General features: G+C 42.1%; 1 protein-coding gene across 1 annotated transcript in view; it reads left to right on the top strand.

Moving 5' to 3' along the window:
* Positions 1-26,392, top strand: part of MCPH1 (microcephalin 1) — a 249,499-nt gene that overhangs the window by 35,816 nt on the left and 187,291 nt on the right. The window contains exons 9-10 of the mRNA XM_065401927.1: positions 1,969-3,300; positions 12,051-12,163. Coding sequence (XP_065257999.1) covers positions 1,969-3,300; positions 12,051-12,163 — 1,445 coding nt within the window. The remainder of the gene's footprint in view (positions 1-1,968; positions 3,301-12,050; positions 12,164-26,392) is intronic.

Consider the following 26,392-nt stretch of genomic DNA (forward strand, 5'->3'; position numbering starts at 1 on the left):
CTATTATTATTTATTACAAATATTTGCACTGTAAAAAAGAAACAAAAGAAATAGTATTTTTCAGTTCATCTAATACAAGTACTCTAGTACAATCTCTTTACATGCAAGTGCAACTTACATATGTAGATTTTTCTTTTGTATTACATAACTGCACTCAAAAACAAAACAACGTTCAACTTTAGAGCCTACAAATCCACTCAGTCCTACTTCTTGTTCAGCCAACCGTTAAGACGAACAGATTTGGTTACATAATGCTGCTTGCTTCTTATTTACAGTGTCACCTGAAAGTGAGAACAGGTGTTCACATGGCATTTTTGTAACCGGCATTGCAAGGTATTTACGTGCCAGATATGCTAAACATTCATATGCGCCTTCATACTTCGGCCACCGTTCCAGAGGCCATGCTTCCATGCTGATGACTGGTTCGGCTCGATAACTATCCAATGCAATGTGGACTGACACACATTCATTTTCATCATCTGAGTCAGACGCCACCAACAGAAGGTTGATTTTCTTTTTTGGTGGTTCAGGTTCTGTAGTTTCCAAATCGGAGTGTTGCTCTTTTAAGACTTCTGACAGCATGTTCCACACCTTGTCCTTCTCAGATTTTGGAAGGCACTTCAGAGTCTTAAATGTTGGATCGAGTGCTATAGCTATCTTTAGAAATCTCATATTGGTACCTTGTTTGTGTTTTGTCAAATCTGCAGTGAAAGGGTTCTTAAATTGAATAACAGATGCTTGGTTGTCATCCAAGACTGCCATACCACAAAATTTATGGCAGAATGCAAGTAAAACCATGGAGCAGGAGACATACAATTCTCCCCCAAGGAGTTCTGTCACAAATTTAATTAACACATTTTTTTTTAACGAGCTTCATCAGCATTGAGGCATGTCCTCTGGAATGGTGGCCGAAGAACGAAGGCGCATATGAATGTTTAGCATATCTGGCACGTAAATACCTTGCAATGCGGGTTACAAAAATGCCATGTGAACACCTGTTCTCACTTTCAGGTGACATTGTAAATAAGAATCAGGCAGCATTATCTCCCTTAAATATAATCAAACCTGTTTGTCTTAGCAATTGACTGAACATGAAGTAGGACTAAGTGGACTTGCAGGTTTGAAAGTTTGACATTGTTGTGTTTTTGAGTGCAGTTATGTAACAAAAAAAAAATCTACATTTGTAACTTGCACTCTCATGTAAAGAGATTGCATTATAGTACTTGTATGAGGTGAATTGAAAAATACTATTTTTGTTTTTTACAGGGCAAATATTTATAATAAAAAATAATATAAAATGAGCACTGTACACTTTGTGTTCTGTTGTAATTGAAATTAACATATTTGAAAATGTAGAAAAACATCCAAAAATATTTCTAATAAACAATAATAAAATACCAATTTAAATTTGTGATTAAAACTGTGATTAATCATGATTAATTTTTTAATCGAGTTAATTTGTTTTGAGTTAATCTCTTGAGTTAACTATCATGAATTTGACAGCCTTATAGGCAATTACAGGCCGGTAAGCATAACTTCATTACCATGCAAACTGGTTGAATCTATATAGTAAATAACAGAATTACCAGACACAGATGAACATGATATGTAGGGAAAAAGTCAACATGGCTTTCTAAAAGGAAATCATGCCAGGTTTCTCAGAGCTGTTCTAGAATAATCAAACATTCTTCTAATCTGTATCTGAGCCCTGGATTGCTCGAGTTCTGAAAAGATTCTTTTAAAATTATCACATTCTTCCACCAAACACTTTATAAAGTGAATATTTTAAGAGAGAAAATACAGAAATACATTTTTTCAATATTTCAGTGAAAATCTTAGCCGTGTGAATGTTAAGTGGCTAAATCCTTGGACAATTATTTCAGTAACTTCCCACATACTTCAGTAACTTAACTTTGTACTATTCCATTTTGTTAAAATGTTTATACTGCTGTTCTTAATGTCTTGCAGAAGAGCACATCAGTGATTCTTTAAACTCGAGTTTTGATGACATTTGGGGAAACTGTAAATACAAAAATCAGAAACCAGCATCAGTTGAAAGTGATATTTATGTTTCAACACCTGCATCAGAGTATTCTCTGTTTTCCAGCAGTGACCAAGGGAACTTAACTCCAAAATCATCTAACAGAAAACATTTAAACAAAAAACTAATTTTGCAACACCCTCTAAAAGGTGAACTATTTGCTAAAAAGAGAAAATCTGAAGTCTCCCCTAACCTAAATCAGAGTGGTGAAGATACTCTGACTTCTGCGTCAGTTTCAACCAAAAGTTCTTTTCTCCAAGAAAAAGGCTTGAGTCACATCACTCTTTCCCCAAAAATGGTCCAGTTGGAAGCTGCTGCAGTTACCACAGGTAATCAGTCTGATTCATTAGTGAGCAGTGAAGATTCTATTAATATGCATTTGGTTGACATAAATATTCCTGTTGACACAAGGGATTGTAGTGTCAGATACAAAATAAGGGGGAAACCAAAAAGAGAAAAATATAATATGAAATTGACCACCTCGTCATGTAAGGTAGGGTCTGAAAATGAGTTTCTTGTAGCAATGACCACACGTAACAAGTCATCAGACATAGAGGAAGCTTCGTATGATGACTTTTTTTCACCTTCTAATTTGAAGAAAAGTGAAATGCAAGTAAGACACTTTCCTTTGCAAGTTCAGCAGAAATCGCCAAGTGCTCCTGAAGTGAGTTGCAAAAGAGACTTTTTAAGCCACAAACAAGATAGACTGTTTGAAGGGTCAGATAAACAGTGCACTGCTGTTATCAAAAAAAGGAAGAGAACTGTTAAGACAAGTGGTGTTTCAACAGAGAGTGACTGCAAGCTAACTGAATGTTCAGAAAGTACAATAAGTGTGACCTTAAACTGCATATCAGGTGGAGTAGCCACTGAGACTGCAGAAGCCCTGGGTTCTAGCCCTCTGAATAAACTGCCTCAAAATATTCAGAAAATATCCTGCAGAACTAGCGTGAATAGCTGCCCTCAAGCTACTGGTAAGTTGCTCCATTCAAGTGAAAATTCAAAGATGCAGCATCATGATGCATTAAAAATGCTTGGGCAACTAAATTCTAAAATGGACTACCATGTGGAAGGAAAACAATGTCTTTCAAAAACTAGACTACCAGAAGAAAATACTGTATTGACGGCACCAGATTCTTTAAAAAGTGACAAAATGGGTGTAGTGGAGCCAAAAGAACACCCACTTACTTTTCCAGACTCTACAAATACAGAAAAATCAACAGGAGAAAAGAAGGAAATCCTGCTCAAAAAATGCAGTCCAAGTATGTGAACTTCTTTTTCCTGATACACCTCTACCCTGATATAATGCGACCTGATATAACGCTGTCAAGGTTCCTTCCCCACTCTGAACTCTAGGGTACAGATGTGGGGACCTGCATGAGAACCTCTAAGCTTAACTACCAGCTTAGATCTGGTTTTGCTGCCACCACCCAAATTATTTATGAGTTATTTGGGAAACTCTGTCTACCTCTCCCCTAGAATATCTCCCTCCCAAGTACTATAACCCTTCCCTGGGTAGCCTTGAGAGACTTCTCCACCAATTTCCTGGTGAACACCGATCCAAACCCTTGGATCTTAAAACAAGGAGAAATTAACCATTCCCCCTCCTTTCCCCCCACCAATTCCTGGTGAGTCCAGATCCAACACCCTTGGATCTTAAAACAAGGAAAAATCAATTAGGTTCTTAAAAAGAAGGCTTTTATTTAAAAGAAAGAAAGGTAAAAATCATCTCTGTAAAATCAGGATGGAAAATAACTTTACAGGGTAATCAGATTCAAAGAGCCCAGAGGAACCCCCTCTAGCCTTAGGTCCAAAGTTACAGCAAACAGAGGTAAACCCTCTAGCAAAAGGAACATTTACAATTTGAGAAAACAAAGATAAAACTAACACACCTTGCCTGGCTGTTACTTACAAGTTTGAAATATGAGAGACTTGTTCAGAAAGATTTGGAGAGCATGGATTGATGTCTGGTCCCTCTTAGTCCCAAGAGCAAACAACCCCCAAAACAAAGAGCACAAACAAAAGCCTTCCCCCCACCAAGATTTGAAAGTATCTTGTCCCCTTATTGGTCCTTTGGGTCAGGTGTTAGCCAGGTTACCTGAGCTTCTTAACCCTTTACAGGTAAAAGGATTTTGGAGTCTCTGGCCAGGAGGGATTTTATAGTATTGTACACAGGAGGGCTGTTACCCTTTCCTTTATAGTTATGACAAACACAAATTTGAATATAACACAGTAAAGCAGTGCTCCGGGGGGGCGGGACTGCGCACTCTGACAGATCAAAGCAAGTTTGATATAACGCGGTTTCACCTATAACGCGGTAAGATTTTTTGGCTCCCGAGGACAGCGTTATATTGGGGTAGAGGTGTATTTGGCACACTATAAATACCGTGTGCCATTTTTCTTGTGTATCCTAAGAAACAATATTATCATGGTTAATTGTACTGTGATTTTACAAATTGTCCATATTATATAGTTCTTAATTTGGAGTGTGTATATTCCTTTTAATCCACCAGTGGAAAAACTACCTTTAAATAAAATTGCAGTTAAAAATTAGTAGGGGGAGATGCCCATAAAAATATAAGTTGAAAACTTGCATTGCTGTAACTCATGCCATTGGTGTAGATGGAGGTGAAGGAGTGAGTCCGAAAGATATGGATGGAATGCCAATTTCAACTTAGAATTTGTTTTTCAGTGTGTTGCAGGCTTAATTTTTAACAGTCATCAGATTTTTTTATTACTGGATAATCATTTAAGCAAGTTTAAAAATTGCTAGAATCATTCTGGTATTAGAATATACTAGTATGATACGATACCAAAGGAATTTCCCCGCAAAAAATTACTGTCTGTTGTGGGTATGCTATTTTTAAAATTTGATATTTTTGACTTTTGAATATGGGAAAAACTTTTTCATATAAGCTTAATTTCATTTTGTAAATTTAGTTAGACTTTTACAAAAGAGTGCTAGAATGACGTCTAAATTTTATTATTAAAAACTTCATGCAAAGTTTTAGTGCACAGAAAGCATAGCTGATTATGAATCATGAAAAAAAACCTAAGTTGACAGAGAACCTTAAATATAGCTGTAGGTATGATATCTCTACACCTCCCGCTACTGGTTTGGCTTAATTAATAAAATAAGTACCAATATTTTAAGGTCTGGAGTACCCCACAATTGTGTAGCTCAGGGGTAGGCAACCTATGGCACGTGTGCCAAAGGTGGCATGCGAGCTGATTTTCAGTGGCACTCACACTGCCCGGGTCCTGGCCACCAGTCCGGGGGGCTCTGCATTTTAATTTAATTTTAAATGAAGCTTCTTAAACATTTTAAAAACCTTATTTACTTTACATACAACAATAGGTTAGTTATATATTATAGACTTATAGAAAGAGACCTTCTAAAAACGCTAAAATGTATTACTGGCATGCGAAACCTTAAATTAGAGTGAATAAATGAAGACTCGGCACACCACTTCTGAAAGGTTGCCGACCCCTGGTCTAGCTTAAAAAAATAGCTTTTGTCTCAAGTTTAGACCTAAATGATTATGGAGATCTATATGTTTTGTGCCATGTACCCAAGCTTAGAAAATGGTCATAAAATTAACATCTTTCCTTTGTTCTTTTTACAAGATAAGCATAAGGACCTCAAAGGTGCTTTTTCCATTTGTGTGGTTTTAAACTTAGATAGCTGTATCAATTGCTTTGATATTAGTTGAATTTTAACTTATAAATTATAGCTCCAAATCCAAAAATGAGCTTCTCTTCGGGGCCACTCTGCTTTAATTCCCTCAAAGAGGAACTTTCATACTTTGGCAAACTTGAAAATATAATCAATTTACTGAGCCTTTACATTTTTCTGCCTCCTGCTGCTATTTGAAAATCTGTTTTTTGGTTAAGAACTTCCAATTACTCCAGTTCTGCTTGATCTAATGATGTTATCTGGCATTTACCATTGTCACTGTTTTCTTTGGCGGTGCTTCTGATGTCACAAGGTCAGCCTTGTGATTTCACTGCAGGATCAAATAGAGCCTGAGTTTGGGGAGCCCTTGTGTTTAAAATCATTTGAAAGGGAAGGAGCAATAATGAAAAGTATAAGATTTGAATTTGTTTAGATATAAAGTTATGTGAAACACAAGTCCCACTTAAACTTTTAGATTAGTTAATGTGGAGAATTGTAACAGCTGTGAATCAGTGTAGTTATTAAATATTGATGTTTTGTAAATAAAGCCTTCATTTTTATTTTGGATTGATTGTGAATTCCCTTCTAATACAAGAGAATTTATTTGTTGCTGTTTATGTTGAAATAGTCAAAATTGTTTAATAACTTTTATTTTTGTTCCTATGTTCCAGGTAATTGTTTGAAAGTGTTATATGCAAATATTGATTAGAGCTAGCAGAGAGGAAACTACTGCTTTTTAAAATGCTGAAAAAAATCTCTAATAAACCTTTGACCTTTCTCCTGAAACATGTAGACAAAAAGTAATCCAATATCCATGATGACAGAACTGATCTGCTTTCTGCATAAAAGATTTGTCCCTTGAAAAAAAAATTTTTTTTTTTTTGCTCTGATACTCTTATGCTAGAGTTTGAAACTTAGAGAGAAAGATTTGACCCCAAATATTTCTCTTTCCTTTAGTTATTGGCAAAATTCCCATTGACTTCAATGAGAGGATACTTATTTTCAATGGATCCTCAATTCTGTCTTTGCCTGCGCATGTTATTTTTCACCACTAAGACTTGTGTGAGCAGTTGATAAAATTTTCATGTGCAAACCATTTGTGGCCATAGATGTGAGTGCACGGGTATTGCATGCAAGTGAAATCTGGGATCTGACAATTCAGGTCTCCTGCTCTGACTTTGCAAACTGTGCACAATTTCCTAAGCAGTTCACTTTTATAGGTTTCTGTTCCCACTGTTGTCCGTGTCTCTTCCTGAGCTGTGCAGGAATAAAAGTGGCAGTGCTTGGTTTCACTCTACTGCTAGGAGCAGTACGTGCAGGAGAAGCACAAATGCAAGAGCAGTAGAAATTAATTAGTAACCATAAGAGACTTAAATAAAACATCTCCCTAAAATAAGATTCCTCTTGTCTATTAATTGTTTTGGTGGAGTAGAGAATTCTTCTACCCTTGATCATTTAAAAAAAAAGAAAAACTATGGTTAACATCTTATAGTGCTTTGTGATCAGTGAAATTTATGTCAAGGTCCTAGATTTGCGCTGAACACAAGGGAGAGAATTAGTGGTTTTCTCATCTGTGAATAAGAGTTAATGGAAATGCAGCAGTATACACTATTTTCAGTGAACATTAATATACCGTGAGATAAGGGAAGCCTAATGGGTTTGCTAGTTATCGAATTATGTAAAACTTCCTTGTAGTTCAAACTTAATTAAACTATACATTTTATAGTAATACAATTTCCATCAGTCTGGTTGTGATTTATTTTTTGATAGGGATAGCGATTAGATAAGTTAGTGTTCTACTGTGGTTTAGAATGGTAACACTTGCCCAGATCTGTTTAATTCCTATAGCTATTTACCTGAAAACCCCAGCAATAAATGATAGGTTAGGCAAGGAATGGAACATTAATAGATTTTAAGAAAGATTAAACATTCTTCAGTTGTTCAGATGACACTTGAACAGATTTCATTCACATTATTTTTAGTCTTTTTGAATTACAAACTTGGGGATTGAGTGATTTTTTTTTTTTTTTGGATGATCTATAGTGAATATGGGAACCGTACATTCTCTTACATGGCAAAAGTTGTAAATTTCTCTGGTCCCCTATAGTCTTGTGGATTGATCACAAGGCTGAAGAATCAAGAGTCCTGAAATCTCTTCATGGCTGCTATTTGCTTGCGGTGACAATGGGCAACTTTAGTCCCATTTACTTGGATGGGAGCTCCAGGGGGTGACACTTGGCTTCTCTTGAAGTCAATAGGAGTTTTGCCACAGATTTCAAAAGTTGGGCCAGGCTTTCATCCTGGGTGTTCAGCACTACTGATATTTGAGACACACAAATTTGAAAATGCTAGCCTTAATTTCTCTACCTTAATTTTTCCACCTCTGTAAAGACACAGATACTTTAAGGTCGGATAACTGTGTGTGTGTGTGTGTGTTTATATAACAGCTTGTCACGGGGTGTCAAGTTGAGGCAGACAAAGGAGTAGCTATGGCTCAAATGGCAAGAGTCACTAGGGTGCTCTCTGTCTTTAGGGCAGCTTGGCCTAGTGGCCAGAATCCATAGGGCCACCCTTGCTCCCAGGGCAGTTTGGCCTAGTGCCCAGAGTCATTGGAGTTGCCCTTGGCCAGTCATGTCCGCCCTACATGTGCCTGCACCCAGCGGTAAATGTGGGGCAGGATAGGGGGTCCTAGGCTCACCCTACCCTACCAGGTCCTGACCCGGGCCTTATGAAACCTGTAGTCCTGGATTCAGGCTCGGTTTCCCATTTTAATCTTCGTATTCCCTGGGCTGCCTCCTATGCTTGATTCTGGCTCCGTCAGTTCCCTTGGGGGTAGTGACCTCCTGTCACTCTGATCCTCTGCGGTTGAGGGGATTTCCAGCTCAGATGCCGTGTCTTCAGCCTCGGAAATCTGGAACTCTAGCAGTTCTCTGGCAGGAGCCTGCAGCATACGTCCACTCTCCTCAGTCAGTCCAGACTGAGCAGGGCTGCTACCTTGTATATCCTGCTTCCAGCTAGAGCATGCCCAGCAGGGGCAAGGGGGCATGGCCTCTTCAGCCCACTGTGTGGACAATTCCAGGTGGGCCAGTGTGGGCTGCTTATACCCCGTCACACAGCTACATATTATATTTCTTAATGTTTTTAATCCTTTACTTGTAAATAAATGTTTTATATAGGGCTGTCAAGCGATTAAATAAATTAATTGCGATTAATTGCACTCTTAAACAATAATAGAATACCATTTATTTAAATATTTTTGGATGTTTTATACATTTTCAAATCTATTGATTTCAGTTACCAGACAGGATACAAAGTGTACAGTGCTCACTTTATATTTATTTTATTAAAAATATTTTCACAGTAAAAAAACAAAAGAAATAGTATTTTTCAGTTCATCTAATACAAGTACTGTAGTGCAATCTCTTTATCATGAAAGTTGAACTTACAAATGTAGAATTATGTACAAAAAAAATGTATTCAAAAATAAAACAATGTAAAACTTTAGAGCTTACAAGTCCACTCAGTCCTACGTCAGCCAATCGCTCAGACAAATAAGTTTGGTTACAATTTGCAGGAGATAATGTTGCCCGCTTCTTGTTTACAATGTCACCTGAAAGTGAGAACAGGAGTTCTCATGGCACTGTTGTAGCCGGTGTCACAAGATATTTACATGCCAGATGCGCTAATGATTCATATGTCCATTCATCTTCAACCACCATTCCAGAGGACGTACTCCATGCTGATGACGGGTTTTGCTCTATAATGATGCAAAGCAGAGCAGACCGATGTATGTTCATTTTCATCATCTGAATCAGATGCCACCAGCAATTTGATTTTTTTTTGGTGGTTCGGGTAGTTTCCTCATCAGAGGGTTGCTCTTTTAAGACTTCTGAAAGCATGCTCCACACCCTATCCCTTTCAGATTTTGGAAGGCACTTCAAATTCTTAAACCTTGGGTTGAGTGCTGTAGCTATTTTTAGAAATCTCACATTGGTACCTTCTTTTCATTTTGTCAAATCTGCTGTGAAAGTGTTGTTAAAATGAACAACATGTGCTGGGTCATCATCCGAGACCATGAAATATATGCAGAATACGGGTAAAACAGAGCAGGAGACATACAATTCTCCCCCAAGGAGTTTAGTCACAAATTTAATTAATGCACTATTTTTTTAACGAGCGTCATCAGCATGGAAGCATGTCCTCTGGAATGGTGGCCGAAGCATGAAGGGGCATACGAATGTTTAGCATATCTGGCACGTAAATACCTTGCAACGCCGGCTACAAAAGTGACATGCGAACGCCTGTTCTCACTCTCAGGTGACGTAAATAAGAAGCAGGCAGCCGTATCTCCCAGAATGTAAACAAGCTTGTTTGTCTTAGTGAGTGGCTGAACAAGAAGTAGGACTGAGTGAACTTGTAGGCTCTAAAATTTTACATTGTTTTGTTTTTGAGTGCCGTTATGTAACAAAAAAAAAAATCTACATTTGTAAGTTACTCTTTCACAATAAAGAGATTTCACTATGGTACTTATATGATGTGAATTGAAAAATACTGTTTATTTTGTTTATCATTTTTACAGTGCAAATATTTGTAATAAAAATATAAAGTGAGCACTGTACACTTTGTATTCTGTATTGTAATAGAAATCAATATATTTGAAAATGTAGAAAAACATCCAAAAATATTTAAATAAATTTCAATTGGTATTCTATTGTTTAACAGAGTGATTAATTTTTTGAGTTAATCGTGTGAGTTAACTGCGACTAATCGACAGCCCTACTTTTATAGTTTTCTATACAGTGCCTTGCCTGATGGAATCCTGGTCTATAACTGGGGTCAGTAGGCACAAATGTAATTCAAATTATATATATAAAAAAACCAATATGCTAAAGCTATGTAATTGGTACTCTGCGTTTAAAAGGACACTTTAATTTAAATTAAATCCCAATTTTAGCTCTTGCATGTGAAAGGATTTTACCTGAAATGTAATATTAAGGTATATGCCTTCATGAATGAGTGAGAATTTTCATTATATAAATACTACTCTGCAGTGTTGGAATTAAAACTCATCAGCTTTTTTCTGTTCCATCAGAACCAGAATGTGACACTCTAAATCCAAATGAAACTTACTATTTTGATTTTATCATCTAAATAATGAGTAAGGTGCACACATTAAATAGAAGAAATGGTAGAATACTTAACTAGATTAAAACTGAAAACATTTAAATACTAATGGATAAATGACACTTTTTTGTTCTTAAATTACTTGCCATATTTTTGTCCTTTTAAAAAAATTTTTAAATTCTTGGGTGTTCTTGGATAGTTGATAGAGAATTTGAAAGTTTTATATTTTAGTAATGAAGATTTTTTTAAAAAAAATCATGTATATGATTCATTTTGCTTGGTCAAGTTTTAAATGCAGTTATATTCATGAATATTGATTTAATACACTTTCGTATTTTATGCTCTAAAAGAAATGGAAAATCAGCTTATTTGGGGGAAGCTGAATTTCGAATACCTGGTGCACTAAATTTTCTTTAACAAGACATTAACATTTTGAAATGAAAAATTGTGCAATGTCCTAGACTAGACTCGAGTAAACTAAATTGGCAATAATGACCTAGTTAAATCTTCAGTAATTAAACCTGCGTTTATCAAAAGATTGATCAAAGTGTATACATCTTAATCACGCAAATTAACTTCTCAAAAGTGGTTTTGACAACCCTGGAGACTGAAAGTTATTAAATCACAGAACAGATACAGCACAGGCAATGACAGTACATGCTTATCCTTTTCTGGAGGGCCATATTTAGAGTAGTAGCTAGGCTCCATGCCCATTTAGTCCTCTACCTGATGACAAGGTGCCAATTGTGTTGGAGGGGTATGACTTGAAAATAGACCTGAGACCACCAATTCATTTTAAGTAGGCTAATAAACATTGACATATAAGGAAAATTTCAAACATCAGTGCTTTATGTCCCCAAATTTAGGCTTTGTGTGGATACAAAGAAATTCTGAATACTTTTCTAAATAAAAATGCCTTTGTGTGTTTTGAAAGTCCACATACTGTATCATTGTGCCACTGTGCATGAGATTAGAAATTGTGAGGCTAAACCAGAGACATAGGAGTGTAAATGCACTGTCATAGTTTGAGTGAAACAGAAAAGTAAATACCACAAATATTAATATGCAAATGATATTTTGAAAATGTTTTAGTTGTATTTGCTGGTATTTGGGTGAAAAGATTTCCAAAAACTTTTTTTAGAATTTTTTTTAACCAGATTGCACCTTGCTTTCTCCGCAAGGTTCTAAACTTTTGATGCACTTGGTTTCTAGGTACTGAAAATGAAATTTCAGTATGTGAGGCTACAGATGTCTCTTGTGAAGTTTTTAATGAAAACAAGAATAAGCCCAGTGGAGAATCAAAGAAAACTGGGAGAATCAAAAAGGTCAGTCTACATAGACACAATGTCAAGACCATTTTTTATATGTAATATATGATTTTAACACCTTTAAAAGATAAAACTTTCCTCAGTATGCAATGCAAAATGATCTATTGAATTTTCTGTCATTTTTTTGTTTACATTTTGGGTGAATATTGAATAGGAAGGCCTAGACAGGCATACTCTAGTGAGGCTTGACTATGTATGAACTACATCATATGATTGTCAGTGTATTTAGAATATGACTTGAAAACATGCCTTAAGCTTCTCTTTATCAGAGAACTACTAATTGTGATATTTTTAGTAGTTGTATTGTGAAGAAGCATCCATTTAAACAAAGTGGGGTTCACTTCTATGTGCTGTATAGTACTAAACAATTTATGGTTCAAGCAGGACTTGAATGTAAAACTTTGAAGATGAAGCATTACTATAGAACTACTCTCACTTAATCCTTCTGGTTTTTCACTTTTCAAAAACCTTGTTTTTGGTAAATGTAAAATTGATTAGCAGCAAATATAACTGGTAAAAGTAAATTTACATACTATGTACCACCTGGCAGAATGAAGATAAAGATGGCTGAAGTTTCTTGCGGACAAAATCACCCAGAGAGAATGCAGAGAGATGAAGTATAAACCAGCTAAAGTAGGATAGAAAGCTAGCTCATGTGTTTCAATGGATGTCTGTCTAAAGAATTTCAAAGAGATCTGCTGGTCAAAAGACCTATTTTCCTTCTACATTGAAATATTAAGTAGGTGCAATTATTGGATAGCTTCCAAATTAAATGCCACTCTTGGTAGCAGGTTGCTGGACTAGATGGACCAATGGTTCCTGCCTTTATGCTACTTGATTCTTTTAACTGTTCACAGACAGATTCTCTTTAAAAAGAAAGAGAACAGACTTGCTGAAATCACGGCTGTTGCTATATTTGGAGATTTCTGGTCCACTATTTTGAAGAATTTAGTCAGAACCATCTCATGGTTTGCCACAAAAATTTGACTCTGTATTGCGCCCCCAGAAAATATCACCATTCAACCTTTGTTATGACTACTTACAATAGCAATGATTGAGATTCTGTATCAGATTTGTAAAAAGCAACAAAGAGTCCTGTTGCACCTTATAGACTAACAGATGTATTGGAGCATAAGCTTTCGTGGGTGAATACCCACTTCGTCAGACGCATGAATTCTTTGTCACTGATTCATTCATCTTTAGTTTGTGTAAATTATTTACTACCACAAGTGTATACAATAGTTCCCATTTTATCTCATTGCTCTTATCTGTTTTGGCATCCTTGTTTATCTTAACTTTTTGTTTGTTTAGTATTAAGCATTTTACATAATTCAATAGACAAGCAGTATTAGCAGAATCCAATCTCATCACAATACTAATTTACAAGGCTCTTTCAAAAGTTCATAAATTGCTGTTGCTTCCTGTCTAATTGAACCCAAGAGTGGTTCTGCAGAATTCCAGTTGTATAAGGCTGTGTTTGATCCTGCTTCTGTAGTTACAGATACTCATTTTGAAATGTGATCTGCTCAAATTATTATTTAGCCTGTAAAAAACAGTCTGGGAAACAGTATAAACTACAGTTAATTTTCCTTCAAAAGTTGGTTTAGAATCAGGACTCCCATAAGAAGTATTTTGAATGATAATTGATTTTAATACTTTTTCGCAAGTGAAAAGGTTGTCACTATATTAACTGGGATTCAAGAATTGTGTTTCCAGCCCTCTCTCCTTCTCCATTAGTGTTGAACATCAATGATACCTGTACTGTCTAGGTGAGAGGTAGATCTTTGCAAAGTGCAGTATCTGTTGCTCCTTCCCAGCCAGAACTCGAGAAGCCTGGGAGCTTCACCTATGAAAGCACCTAATGGAGAAGGCTATGAGGCCCCTTTCTGATCCGGGCCAGGGAGACCTCCTTGTATGTCCGCCTCAACTGACCAACAGTGCCCCCCAAGTATGTGCCAACATCTAAGCCCCAAGACTCTTCTAGGGCTCCCCATGAGACTAGAGGGCACTCTCATGGGCATAAGGACAGATCCTCTTTGAGGACTGTCCATAAGAAACATGCTTCCTCCCCAAGCCACTTCAGGTCGAGTGAGACATCACATTCTGAACTTAAGGAACTGGCTCCAGTGAAGACTCCCAGATTAGAGGGTAAAGCACATAAAAAGAAAGATCAGTCAGTCACCTTGGTACAAAAGCAAGAGGATAGGTGTTGGCCCATTCAGTTTGAGTGCTGGTCTGGACCCATCATCGGTAGTGCTTTGATCATCTAAAGACGGTCCGGCTGCCACAGATGCACCACGTCCTTCAGACTTGACTGCTGCAACTCCTATACTCCTGGAGGAAGTCTACCCCAATAAATCTTAAAATTCTGTGCACAATATTTTAAAATTCTGCATATTTTATTTGTCAGAATAACAATATAATCATGCCAGTTTCAGTTATTTTGCTAATTTTATTTCAAGATACCTGTCAGCAAATATGTCTGTAACAATGCAGACAACGAAAAAGATTCAGGAAATGTTTTTTGACAAATAGATTCCTTACTAGGCATATTAATACAGAACTTTGAGTAATTAATGTAAACAGAAATATATTTCCTGCACCCCTCAGAAGCAGAGCAAAAACTTGGGGGGATCAGGGGTAACAGAGGAGCTGAGGCAGAGAGAAGTAATTGCTGGAAAAAAGCCTGGGAGTGATCTTGCAGGGTTGTTGGGTGTGAGTGGGAGAAGTACAGAACAGTTATTTTTTTGGGGGGGAGGTATTGTTAGGGAGTTGGGGAGCCTTCCCCATGCAGATCCTGGGGAACTACAGATGATCAGCCTCACTTCAGTCCCCGGCAAAATCATGGAGCAGGTACTCAAGGACTTTTGATATGGTCTCCCACAGTATTCTTGCCAGCAAGTTAAAAAAGTATGGACTGGATGAATGGACTATAAGATGGATAGAAAGCTGGCTAGATTGTCGGGCTCAACGGGTAGTGATCAACTGCTCGATGTCTAGTTGGCAACCGGTATCAAGTGGAGTGCCCCAAGGGTCGGTCCTGGGGCCGGTTTTGTTCAACATCTTTATTAATGATCTGGATGATGGGATGAATTGCACCCTCAGCAAAGTTCGCAGATGACACTAAGCTGGGGGTGAGAGGTAGATACACTGGAGGATAGGGATAGGGTCCAGAGTGACCTAGACAAATTGGAGGATTGGGCCAAAAGAAATCTGATGAGGTTCAACAAGGACAAGTGCAGAGTGGGAGAGAGCAGATGCCCACTGCAAAGGAGGGGGATAATGCTCCAGCCCCTCCCCCAGTGGTACAATTGTTGCCAGACGAGGCAGTTGCGGGGCTTGGGCAGACCAGCCCACCCGATGACTTCAAGGAGCACCAATCCCTACTGCGAAGGATGGCCTTGAATTTGGGCTTGGAGGTGGAGGAAATGACAGAGCAATTGGACAACCTATTCAATGTGCTTCCGGCGACAACCCCCTCGCAGGTCGCATATCCTGTGCATGAAAGGGTTCTAAAGATAGCCAAGGCCCTCTGGCAAACCCCATCCTCTATCCCGCCAACTTCCAAGTGGGCTGAAAAGAAATATTTTGTGCCTGCTAAAGGGTTTGAATACTTGTATACCTACCCGCCCCTGGGATCGCTGGTCGTTTCTGCGGCCAATAAAAGGGACAGGCAAGGGCAGGCGAGTTCCACTCCCAAAAAGAAAGATGGCAAGAGGCTGGACCTTTTCGGAAGGAAAGTTTATTCAACAGTCAGCCTTGAGTTTCGAGTGTCTAACATCAAGCCCCATTGGGCAGATACAATTTTATTTTGTGGGACTCCCTAACGAAGTTTAAAGACTCCCTGCCCGAGGACCTGGGCCAGGAGTTTGCCACCATTTTGGAGGAGGGTACCGCTGTGGCGAGGAGCTCCCTCTGGATGGCCTGGGATGCGGCCGAGTTGGCAGTCAGGGTTGTTACCTCAGCCGTGGTGATGGGGCGGAGTTCCTGGCTTCAATCCGCGGGTCTGTCCCAGGAGATGCAGTCCTCCATCCAGGACCTCCCCTTTGACGGGAGTGGACTCTTCTCGGAGCAAATGGCTGCGAGGCTGCATGGACTCAATGACACTCAAGATACCCTCTGCTCGCTAGGCTTGCATATGCCGCAATCAACGAGGAGACAGTTCAGGCCACCCCCATGATCTAGGCCTTGGCTTCCCTGGCAGGGCTCCTCTAAGAAAAGAGATAAAGACATGGTGTTCAGCTGTCACCGTTGCCCCTCTGTCTCCCGTTCACCCGTCCAGCTGGGCTCCTCAAAACACCAAGGGGGCCAGAAGCACTCGTTTTGAGGGTACGCTCAAGGATAGTGCCCAGTCAAGCCTCAGGATCCACCACCCTAGTCATTCCTCAACCACATGCGTCCCTTCCGGTCGGCTTGGTCGCGAGTAACCTCTGACTGCTGGGTGCTCGGCATAATATCTCTGGATGACACTCTGCAATTTTCGGCCTTCCCTCCCTCCCCCGTCCCTCTTCAGGGACCCTTCCCACGAGCAACTCCTCGTTCAAGAAGTGGAAAACCTCCTATGACTGGGAGCCGTGGAGGAGGTCCCCCGGGACATGAGGGGAAAAGAGTTCTACTCCCACTATTTCTTAATTCGGAAATGAAAGGGGCCTAAGACCCATTTTTGACCTGCGACACCTCAACAAGTATCTCAAAAAGTTGAAGTTTTGCATAGTCTCCCTGGCCTGCATCAATCCCTCCCTGGATCTGGGAGACTGGTACATCACCCTTGACTTGAAGGACGCATACTTTCATATCTCCATCTTCCAAGGCCCCAGACTGTTCCTCCATTTTGTGGTGGGCCAGTGCCATTTCCAATTCACGGTGCTACGCTTTGGATTCTTGTTGGCCCCGCGAGTGTTCACAAAATGTATGGCGCCGGTAGCTGCTTACCTGACGCGTCAAGGGGTCCAGGTTTATCTATACCTTGACAACTGGCTCATCAAGGGCAGATCTTGGGATCAGGTTTGAAGGAGCCTCGATCTGCTATGTTCCACCTGCCACGATCTGGGCCTGTTAATAAACAAAAAGAAATCAACCCTGATACCGGTACACCGGATAGAGTTTATAGGAATGGTCCTCGTCACCATGTGGGCCAGAGCCTTTCTCCCAGAGTCCTGTTTCCAAGCCATGTCAGACCTGATCTTGCATGTGAGAACCCACCTGTTCACCACCTCCCACGTGTGCCTCAGGTTGTTAGGTCACATAGCCGCCTGTACTTATGTGGTCCGTCACGCCCGGCTTCACCTCAGACCACTGCAAGCGTGGTTAGCATCGGTCTACATCCCCAACAGGCACGATCTGGACTGGGTGGTCAGGGTGCCGGGTCACATACAGTTGTCTCTGGAATGGGTGGCTGGACCCTGGATCAGTGTTGAAGGGTCCCTTTGCTGCCCTGTCCCTGTCGCTGATCCTGGTCTCCAATGCCTCGGACCTTGGCTGGGGAGCCCACCAGGGCAATCTCAGCATGCAAGGCTGTTGGTCCTGAGATGATTGCTTGGCCTGCCAGGCTTTCCTGCCTTACCTGAAAGGTAAGGTGGTGCAGATTCTGATGGACAAGGCCACAATGTTTTACATCAACAAGCAAGGCAGAGTCTGGTCATCAGTCTTTCGTCAAGAAGCTCTCCGTCTGGGATTTGTGTGTGCAGTATGCCCTTCATCTCATGGCTGCACACTTCCCCAGAGCCAGGAATGTGGTGGCCGATCGCCTCAGCACGACCTCAGAGACCAGGTCTCGCCACGAATGATCTCTCCATCATGGTCAGTGTGATCTTCCGAAGGTGAGGGACTCCCTGGGTGGACTTGTTCTGGCAGAACAGAACAGAATGTGCCGAATCTTCTCGATTCGGGGGATCGACAGGGGCTCCCTATCAGATGCCTTTTTGCTCCCATGGTTGTGGGCTCTAATGTACGCCTTCCCACCGGTGCCATTAATCCACAGGTTCCTTGTGAAGATCATACAGGACAAGGCAAAGGTTATCCTAACAGCCCCAGTTTGGCCTCGTCAACGCTGGTTCGGCACACTGCTGGACCTCTCGGTGGCTGCCCCGCTGCGACTGCCGCTCTGGCTGGATCTACTGTTTCAGAACCATGGCACTCCTTTGCACCCAAATTTGGCAGTGCTGCACCTGATGGCTTGGCTGCTGCATGGCTAAAAGCACGAGAGCAGCCCCAATCCTGGACCCCTGCCTCTGCAGGGCCGGGTGGCGGCCCCGGACCCTGTGGGGCTGGGTGGTGGCCTCGGACTCTGAGGGGCTGGCTTAGCCAGCAGTCCCGATCCCAGACCCCCACCGCGCTGGGCAGCCTGGACCCCGCTGCGCCAGGCAGCCGGGAACCCGGACCCCACTGTGCAGCCCGGCGGCCTTTAGCACACAGTTGGGTTGCAGCTGTGTGCTAATTGGGCCGCATGCAGCTCGTGGGCCACGGGTTGAGAACCGCTGGACTAGATGATCTCAGTGGATCCTTCTGGCCTTATCTGTGAATCTATAAATTTCAGAAATACTATAGGTATAATCTATAGTGGGGGTTCTCAACCTTTTTCTTTTTGAGGCCCCCCCAACATGTTATAAAAACTCCACGGCCCACCTGTGCCACAATAACTGGTTTTCTGCATATAAAAGCCAGGGTCAGTGTTAAGGGGTAGCAAGCAGGGCAATTGCTTGGGGCCCCATGCCAGAGGGGCCCCTGTGAAACTACATTGCTCAGGCTTCGGCTGCAGCCCCAGGTGGTGGGGCTCAGGGCCCAGGACTTCAGCCCCATGCGGTGGGCTTTCAGCTTTCTGCCCTGGGCCCCAGCGAGTCTAATGCTGGGCCTGCTTGTTGGCTCCCCTCAAACTTGCTCGTGGCCCCCGAGGGGGCCTCAGAGCCCTGGTTGAGAACCACTGGTCTATAGAGTATCCCATTCCCAGCAAAATTCCTGTATACAATCATCTTACCACTGTTTACCACTTTAAGATATTAATACACTTATCAACTTGTTTGCTTTTTTACCACCTATCCCAGGGTGTCTTACGACTTCTACAGAGGGGGCAAATTCCTTACTTTATCTCCTGGACCATAAATATAAACTTACAGGCTACATTAGTATCCTTAATTTACAGTAGAACTCACAGTGATATCAGTGGAGGCTTGCACAAAGATCAGTGGTAAAATGTAGCCTCTATGGTAAACAACTGAAAGTTTAGTTACTGTTGTTGGGTACCTAATTGTTATTTTGAGGTTGTAATTAGCATGCCAGAAAACCAAAGCAATTCAGTGGGCTGCAGCTGCTTTGGTGATGAGTCAGTGTAAAACTGAACCTGTTCCCCTTTTGGCATGAAAACTACCAAGAGGAAAAGCAACTGCTGATGAGATCCTCCCATTTGGGATATTTAACTTTTGAATATCCTTTGCAAGCTAACTGATATCTGGCATAATTCTGTATGTCGGAAATAGTCTAGTTTACGGAACAGCATTCTAAATTATATCCATACAGCTCTTGAAGATTGTTGTAAATCACTCTGAACAAGAGATTTCCTTTTTCCATTTCATTAGCAATTGACATAATTTTTGTATTAGTAATATAACACTTTTATTAAGTGAATTAGTTTGTATTTTTATGTCTTTATTCATTCAAATTAACCACTTCTTTATGGATGCATACTGTAGGTTGAAGAGAATCTGTTAAGATTTATTTTACTTATTTTGTATATTACACTTATTTAAATAGTTGGGCCTCTCTCCATTACAGAAAGCATAAAAGGTGCTTGATGCTGCAGGTTCATTAGCTTTGAAATGAGTGGCAGTTTTGCCTTAATGCAAACCACAACATTTGACTGATAGCTTTTTAACATGAGGTGTGCTGCCATTGTTGGGGATGGGTGAAGAAATATTAATATTCATGGGGGTGCAAACTCCAACAGAGGGAGAAACTGACTTTTAAAGCTGAAGCTGTTTACACACACAAACTGTGGCTTTAAATAACTCAATTGACAGTTATGTCAGCTTTTAAATTTCATTTTTTATATTTATAAAGCACATTCCTATAGTGGTGGTGGTGTATTAACTCAAAACCAACAAACTATCAAGTCAAACAAGCCAGTTGGACAGATTCAGCTGTCAAGGGACCAAGGCCAGCTCCAGGCACCAGCTTACCAAGCAGGTGCTTGGGGCGGCCACTTCGGAGAGGGGCGGCACGTCCAGCTGTTCGACGGCAATTCGGCGGACGGTCCCTCACTCCTGCTCGGAGCGAAGGACCTCCCGCCAAATTGCCGCCGCAGATCGCGATCGCGGCTTTTTTGTTTTGTTTGTTTGGCTGCTTGGGGCGGCCAAAACCTTGCAGCCAGCCCTGCAAGGGACCAGGAAACTAAAAGCCCTATATTTAAACAATTAAACTAATGGTTGCAGGTGGGTTTTTTCTGTATGGCTCCAGTCATAGTTGTGCTAACTTTTTAATTGAAATTGTTGCTGTAGGAGCATAAAACTGCTGTGACGGATTCGGTCACAGAGACTCCCTTGGGACTGTCACCTGACGTGCTAGAATTACCTCTGAGCCCATTTTTCCTGCCTGCTTGGGACTTCCGGAACCCTGTCTTGTTGAGCCAGACACACTAGCCTGCTGCAACACAGGCCCAGGTCTGGTCCACGCCCCCAAAGCTGCAGACTTTAACCAAAAACTGCTCAGCAGGTTACCTGCCTCCAGCACCCAGACACCGAGTTCCCAGTGTGATCCAAACCCCAAATAAATCCGTTTTATTCTGTTTAAAGCTTATACAGGGTAAACGCATAAATTGTCCTCCCTCTATAACACTGATAGGGAGATATGCACAGTTGTTTGCTCCCCCAGGTATTAATCACTTACTCTGGGTTCATTAATAAACAAAAGTGATTTTATTAAGTATAAAAAGTAGGATTTAAGTAGTTTCAAGTAATAACAGACAGAACAAAGTAAGTTACCAAGATTTTCTTCTTCCCACTCCAAATTTCCCTGGCTTTTATGAGGGTGTAGAGCCTCTGCCACTACTCCGGTCTCTTGGGTACTGTGATTGGAATTTATGGTGCTGCTCTACCTTTCCATCTTTTTATGGAGGGAGGGATGCTACTCTGCCCTCACTCTTCTTTGTTCGTGGGTTGGCTGTCCAAAGGAATAACTCCAGTGCCTGTATTTTCTGTGTATTGTGAAACTGCAGAACTTGCCATGGAATTCTTCCCTTGCTGCAGAATTGTGCTCCAGGTTTTGTTTTCATTTTAAAAGAACAGTTGTTTTTAGTCGTCGTCGTTGCAAAGGGAACACGGAAAGTCTGAGCAGACTGTAAACCATTGCAGTGATGCCACCCACAGTGTGAAGAGAGTCTGAAATAATAGCTCTTTGGCACTCCCTGTTATCTCAATAACAGGGAGTCCCCTTGGACTTTGCTGTTCTGTGGCCATGGAGTTTCATTCTTCCAAGGTGCAACAGAATCAATATTTTTGCAGTGAAATTTGCCATTTTGTTGCAGCCAGCACCTGACATTTAATTTTGTCTCCCTGTCCTGTCCGCACCTGTCTGTCACTTCCTCTGCTCTCCAGTGTCCCATGAGGAGTTAATTGAATTACAGTGCATATACCTTTAACTGCTGCATGGAGCTAGGAAGAGGAGTCAAGAAGCTAAGTCTGGTAGTCAGTTTGCAGGCAGGGGATAGAAAAAAACAGAAGTGTAGGCTGGCAAGCTGGGCAATATTAGAGGTCCAGCAAGTGGAGCAGGGTTGTCTGGAGAGTATAGCAACAATAATTCCTTAATTTTAAAAATCACTGAGAATAACTGATGAATGTTGTCAGTGGGTGTTATCAACTGTGAGACAGTCATACATTTATGTGTGGGAAGGTGAAGAATTGGAAATGAAAGACATTTAGACTCATAGACTCATAGACTTTAAGGTCAGAAGGGACCATTATGATCATCTAGTCTGACCTCCCGCATTGTTCCTGTCTTTCCTAAACAGCACATACCCCTCCATACCTGTACTCCAGTCATGACTACCGTTCCACCACGTTTCGGTTATTCCTACGATATCCAGTTTCATTTCTCGGACCAGAAGCTCCAATTCCTCCATTTTGTTACCTAGGCTTCTCGCATTGGTGTATAAACATCTTAATTTATGCCGTTTGGCCTCTCTCACATTTGTTATCCAATTTGGTACGGACACCGTACCGCCAGTGTGACCTATTAGTCTAGTATCCATCCCCCCCCTTCTCCTTATGTCCAATCTCTTCCCCCCGGCTGTAACTGTTCTTATCTCATCGACCTCCCTCTCAATGTTATAATCTGGTGTGGAGATTAACTGGACATCTCCCAACCGTCTCCCCCTAATTCCTAGTTTAAAGCTCTTTTGATGAGATGAACCAGCCTCCCTCCCAGAAGTCTATTTCCTTCCCTACTTAGGTGAAGTCCGTCCCGTGAGAACAGTTTTCTGTCCCCGAAAGCCTCCCAGTGGCCATACATCCCAAAGCCCTCTTTATAGCACCACTCCCTTAGCCAACTATTTATCATCACAATCCTGTGACCCCTTTGCTGCCCTTCTCTAGGAACAGGCAGAATCCCACTGAAGATGATCTGAGCCTCGATTTCCTTAAGCGTCTTCCCCAGCCTGGCATAATCTCCCTTGATTCTCTCCAGCGAGAACCTAGCCATGTCATTCGTTCCTACTTGAAGGACGATCAAGGGGTTCTTACCTGCTCCTTTTAGGATCCTTTTCAACCGCAGGTCCACATCCCGTATCTTAGCGCCCGGTAGACAGCACACTCTTCTGTTCTCTGGGTCCGCCCTGGTCACAGGCCTGTCTAACCTCCTCAGTAAGGAGTCCCCAATCACGTAAACCTGCCTTTGCCTGGTGACAGTGCGATCTACTAATCTATCCCCTGTTCCCTCTACTTGCAATCCCTGTCCATTCCTATTTTCCCTTATAATCCCCCTTATGCCATCCTGTATCCTCCCGGGGCCCAGATTTGGTGCTGTCTCCATCAACTCCTCCCCTCTTTCTATGGGACTAGCCGCTCTTCTCTTCTTCCTCACCCTCCCCCCTTCAGTTACCACCTGCTGCACCCCTTCCTCGTTTTCCAAACACCCAAGCCTGTTCCTGAGCTCTATTTCCCCTTCACTGGCCCTCCTTTTCATGGTGATAAAATAAATGCCCTGGATTTTGATGTCATTGTGCTCTGAAATACAGGACTCTGATCATAGTTTTCCTAAGCTACAACAGAGTGAAATTGACCTGATTCTTGGCTGTTTCATTGTGATCCACATAGTTCTGTGTTATGGACCTGGTCATTGAAGTACTTGATTTCTAAAATACAACAGTGAACACTGAAAGTATGTGCCTTAGTTCAGAGCCACTGGCAGAGGCTTGGGAGCTGGTAAGTGCCCCAGAGGTTGGTCCTGGGGCTAGTTTTGTTCAACATCTTTATTAATGATCTGGATGATGGGATGAATTGCACCTTCAGCAAGTTCGCAGATGATACTAAGCTGGGGGGAAAGGTAGATATGCTGGAGGGTAGGGATGGGGTTCAGAGTGACCTAGACAAATTGGAGGATTGGGCCAAAAGAAATCTGATGAGGTTCAACAAGGACAAGTGCAGAGTTCTGCACTTAGGAAGGAAGAATCCCATGCACCACTACAGGCTGGGGACCAACTGGTTAAGCAGCAGTCCTGCAGAAAAGGACCTGGAGATTACAGTGGACAAGAAGCTGGATATGAGTCAGCAGTGTGCCCTTGTTGCCAAGAAGGCCAACGGCATACTGTATGAGTAGGAGCATTGCCAGCAGATCAAGGGAAGTGATTATTCCCCTCTATTTGGCACTGGTGAGGTCACACCTGGAGTATTGCATCCAGTTTTGGTCCCCCCACTACAGAAGGGATGTGGACAAATTGAAGAAAGTCCAGCTGAGGGCAGCAAAAATGATTAGGGGGCTGGGGCACATGGCTTACGAAGAGAGGCTGAGGGAACTGGGGTTATTTAGTCTGCGGAAGAGAAGAGTGAGGGGGGATTTGATAGTAGCCTTCAACTACCTGAAGGGGGGTTCCAAAGAGGATGGAGCTAGGCTGTTCAGTGGTGGTAGATGACAGAACAAGAAGCAACGGTCTCAAGTTGCAGTGGGGGAGGTCTAGGTTGGATATTAGGAAACACTATTTCACTAGGAGGGTGGTGAAGCACTGTAATAGGTTACCTAGGGAGGTGGTGGAATCTCCATTCTTAGAGGTTTTTAAGGCCCGGCTTGACAAAGCCCTGGCTGGGATGATTTAGTTGATGTTGATCCTGCTTTGAGCAGGGGATTGGACTAGATGACTTCCTGAGGTCTCTTCCAGCCCTAATATTATTCTATGATTCTAAGACAAACACATGATCTAGAGGAGATGGGGTAGGGCATCCCTAAACAAATGGAATATTGTTCTTGCATGCTGTTTTGCTTTTAAATGGACTTGACAAATCCAAACTAGTTATCTAGTCTGTGATCGCCACTAGGAATGATTCCCTGGCCAAACCCTTGGCACGGAGGTGGGCAAACTACGGCCCGCGGGACCCTCCTGCCTGGCCCTTGAGCTCCTGGCGCGGGAGGCTAGCCCCGGCCCCTCCCCTAGTCTTCCCCCTCCCCCGCAGCCTCAGCTCACTGCGCTGCCGGCGCAATGCTCTCGGTGGCAGGGCTGCGAGTTTCTGGGGCAACGCAACTGCAGAGCCCAGTCTGACCCGGTGCTCTGTGCTGCGCGGTATGTGGCTGGCTCCAGCCGGGCGGTGCGGCTGTAGCGCCGCCAGCCACCAGTGCTCCAGGCAGCGCAGGCAGGGAGCAGGGTGGGTTGGATAGAGGGCAGGGGAGTTCGGGGTGATGGTCAGAGGGCGGGGAGGTGGCTAGGGGTTGGGGCGGTCAGAGGTGGGGAACAGGGGTTGAATGGGGGCAGGGGTCCCAGGAGGGCAGTCAGGAATGAGAGAAGAGGTTGGATGGGGTAGCTGGGGGCAGTCAGGGGTGGGGGTTCTGAGGGCTGTCAGGAGACAGGGAGTGGGGGGAGGGTGGATGGGGCAGGGGCTCCGGGGGGGGGGGGGCATCAGGGAACAGGGAGGGTTGGACGGGGCAGGAGTCCGGGGGAGTGCCATCAGGAAGTGAGAAGCAGGGGGGGTCGGATAGGGGGCAGGGCCGGGCCGGGCCACGCCTGGCTGTTTGGGGAGGCACAACCTCCCCTAACCGGCCCACCCTACAATTTCCGAAACCCGATGTGGCCCTCAGGCCAAAAAGTTTGCCCTCCCTGCCTCTCTGGTCACTCAGTAACAGACTTAAAGGTGGCAATTTTGCAACAGAAAAGCTTCAAAAACAGACTCCAACAAGAAACTGCTGAACTTGAATTAATATGCAAACTAGCTACCATTAACTTTGGCTTGAATAGAGACTGGGAGTGGCTGGGTCATTACACAAATTAAATCTATTTCCCCATGTTAAGTATCCTCACACCTTTTTGTCAACTGTCTGAAATGGGCCATCTTGATTATCACTAGAAAAGTTTTTTTTCTCCTGCTGATAATAGCTCATCTTAATTAATTAGCCTCTTAGAGTTGGTATGGCAACTTCTACCTTTTCATGTTCTCTGTATGTATATATATCATCTTACTGTATGTTCCATTCTATGCATCTGATGAAGTGGGCTGTAGCCCACAAAAGCTTATGCTCAAATAAATTTGTTAGTCGCTAAGGTGCCACAAGTACTCCTGTTCCTTTTGCAAATATGGAAAGTTCAGTTCTTTTATCTGGCTTTCTCATCTGGTTTAGTAGATGAAAAGCACTTGTGGTCCTATTTCCTTCATCACTGAAATAATTCCACTCTAGGTTGTGGCTTTCTCCAGATTTACTGGTACAGTCAGTAGGGGAATATTTGGACAAAGTAGTGCATATTAAATAGGTGGCATATGTTGCTTGGACAAATTCCACTTGGCCTGTGAGGATGAGATGCCTAACTTCCTCAGACCTTACATCCAGAACTTAGCCAGGAACAAATGTAAAATATTATTGTTCCAAGCAAATTTTTATCATGGATGCATTTTATTTAGCAGTCAGAGAACAAATTTGGAGGTTGGGTGTGTCTCTTTGCAGTATAGGTCAGTTAACATACAGGAAATATCACATTGTTTTTAAGTACTGGCAGGATTTATAAATGCTGTTTCCTTTGAGAGGTATTGAAATACATGTTTT

The sequence above is a fragment of the Emys orbicularis genome, chromosome 3 (genome assembly GCF_028017835.1).
Source record: "Emys orbicularis isolate rEmyOrb1 chromosome 3, rEmyOrb1.hap1, whole genome shotgun sequence".
Taxonomy (NCBI): domain Eukaryota; kingdom Metazoa; phylum Chordata; order Testudines; family Emydidae; genus Emys; species Emys orbicularis.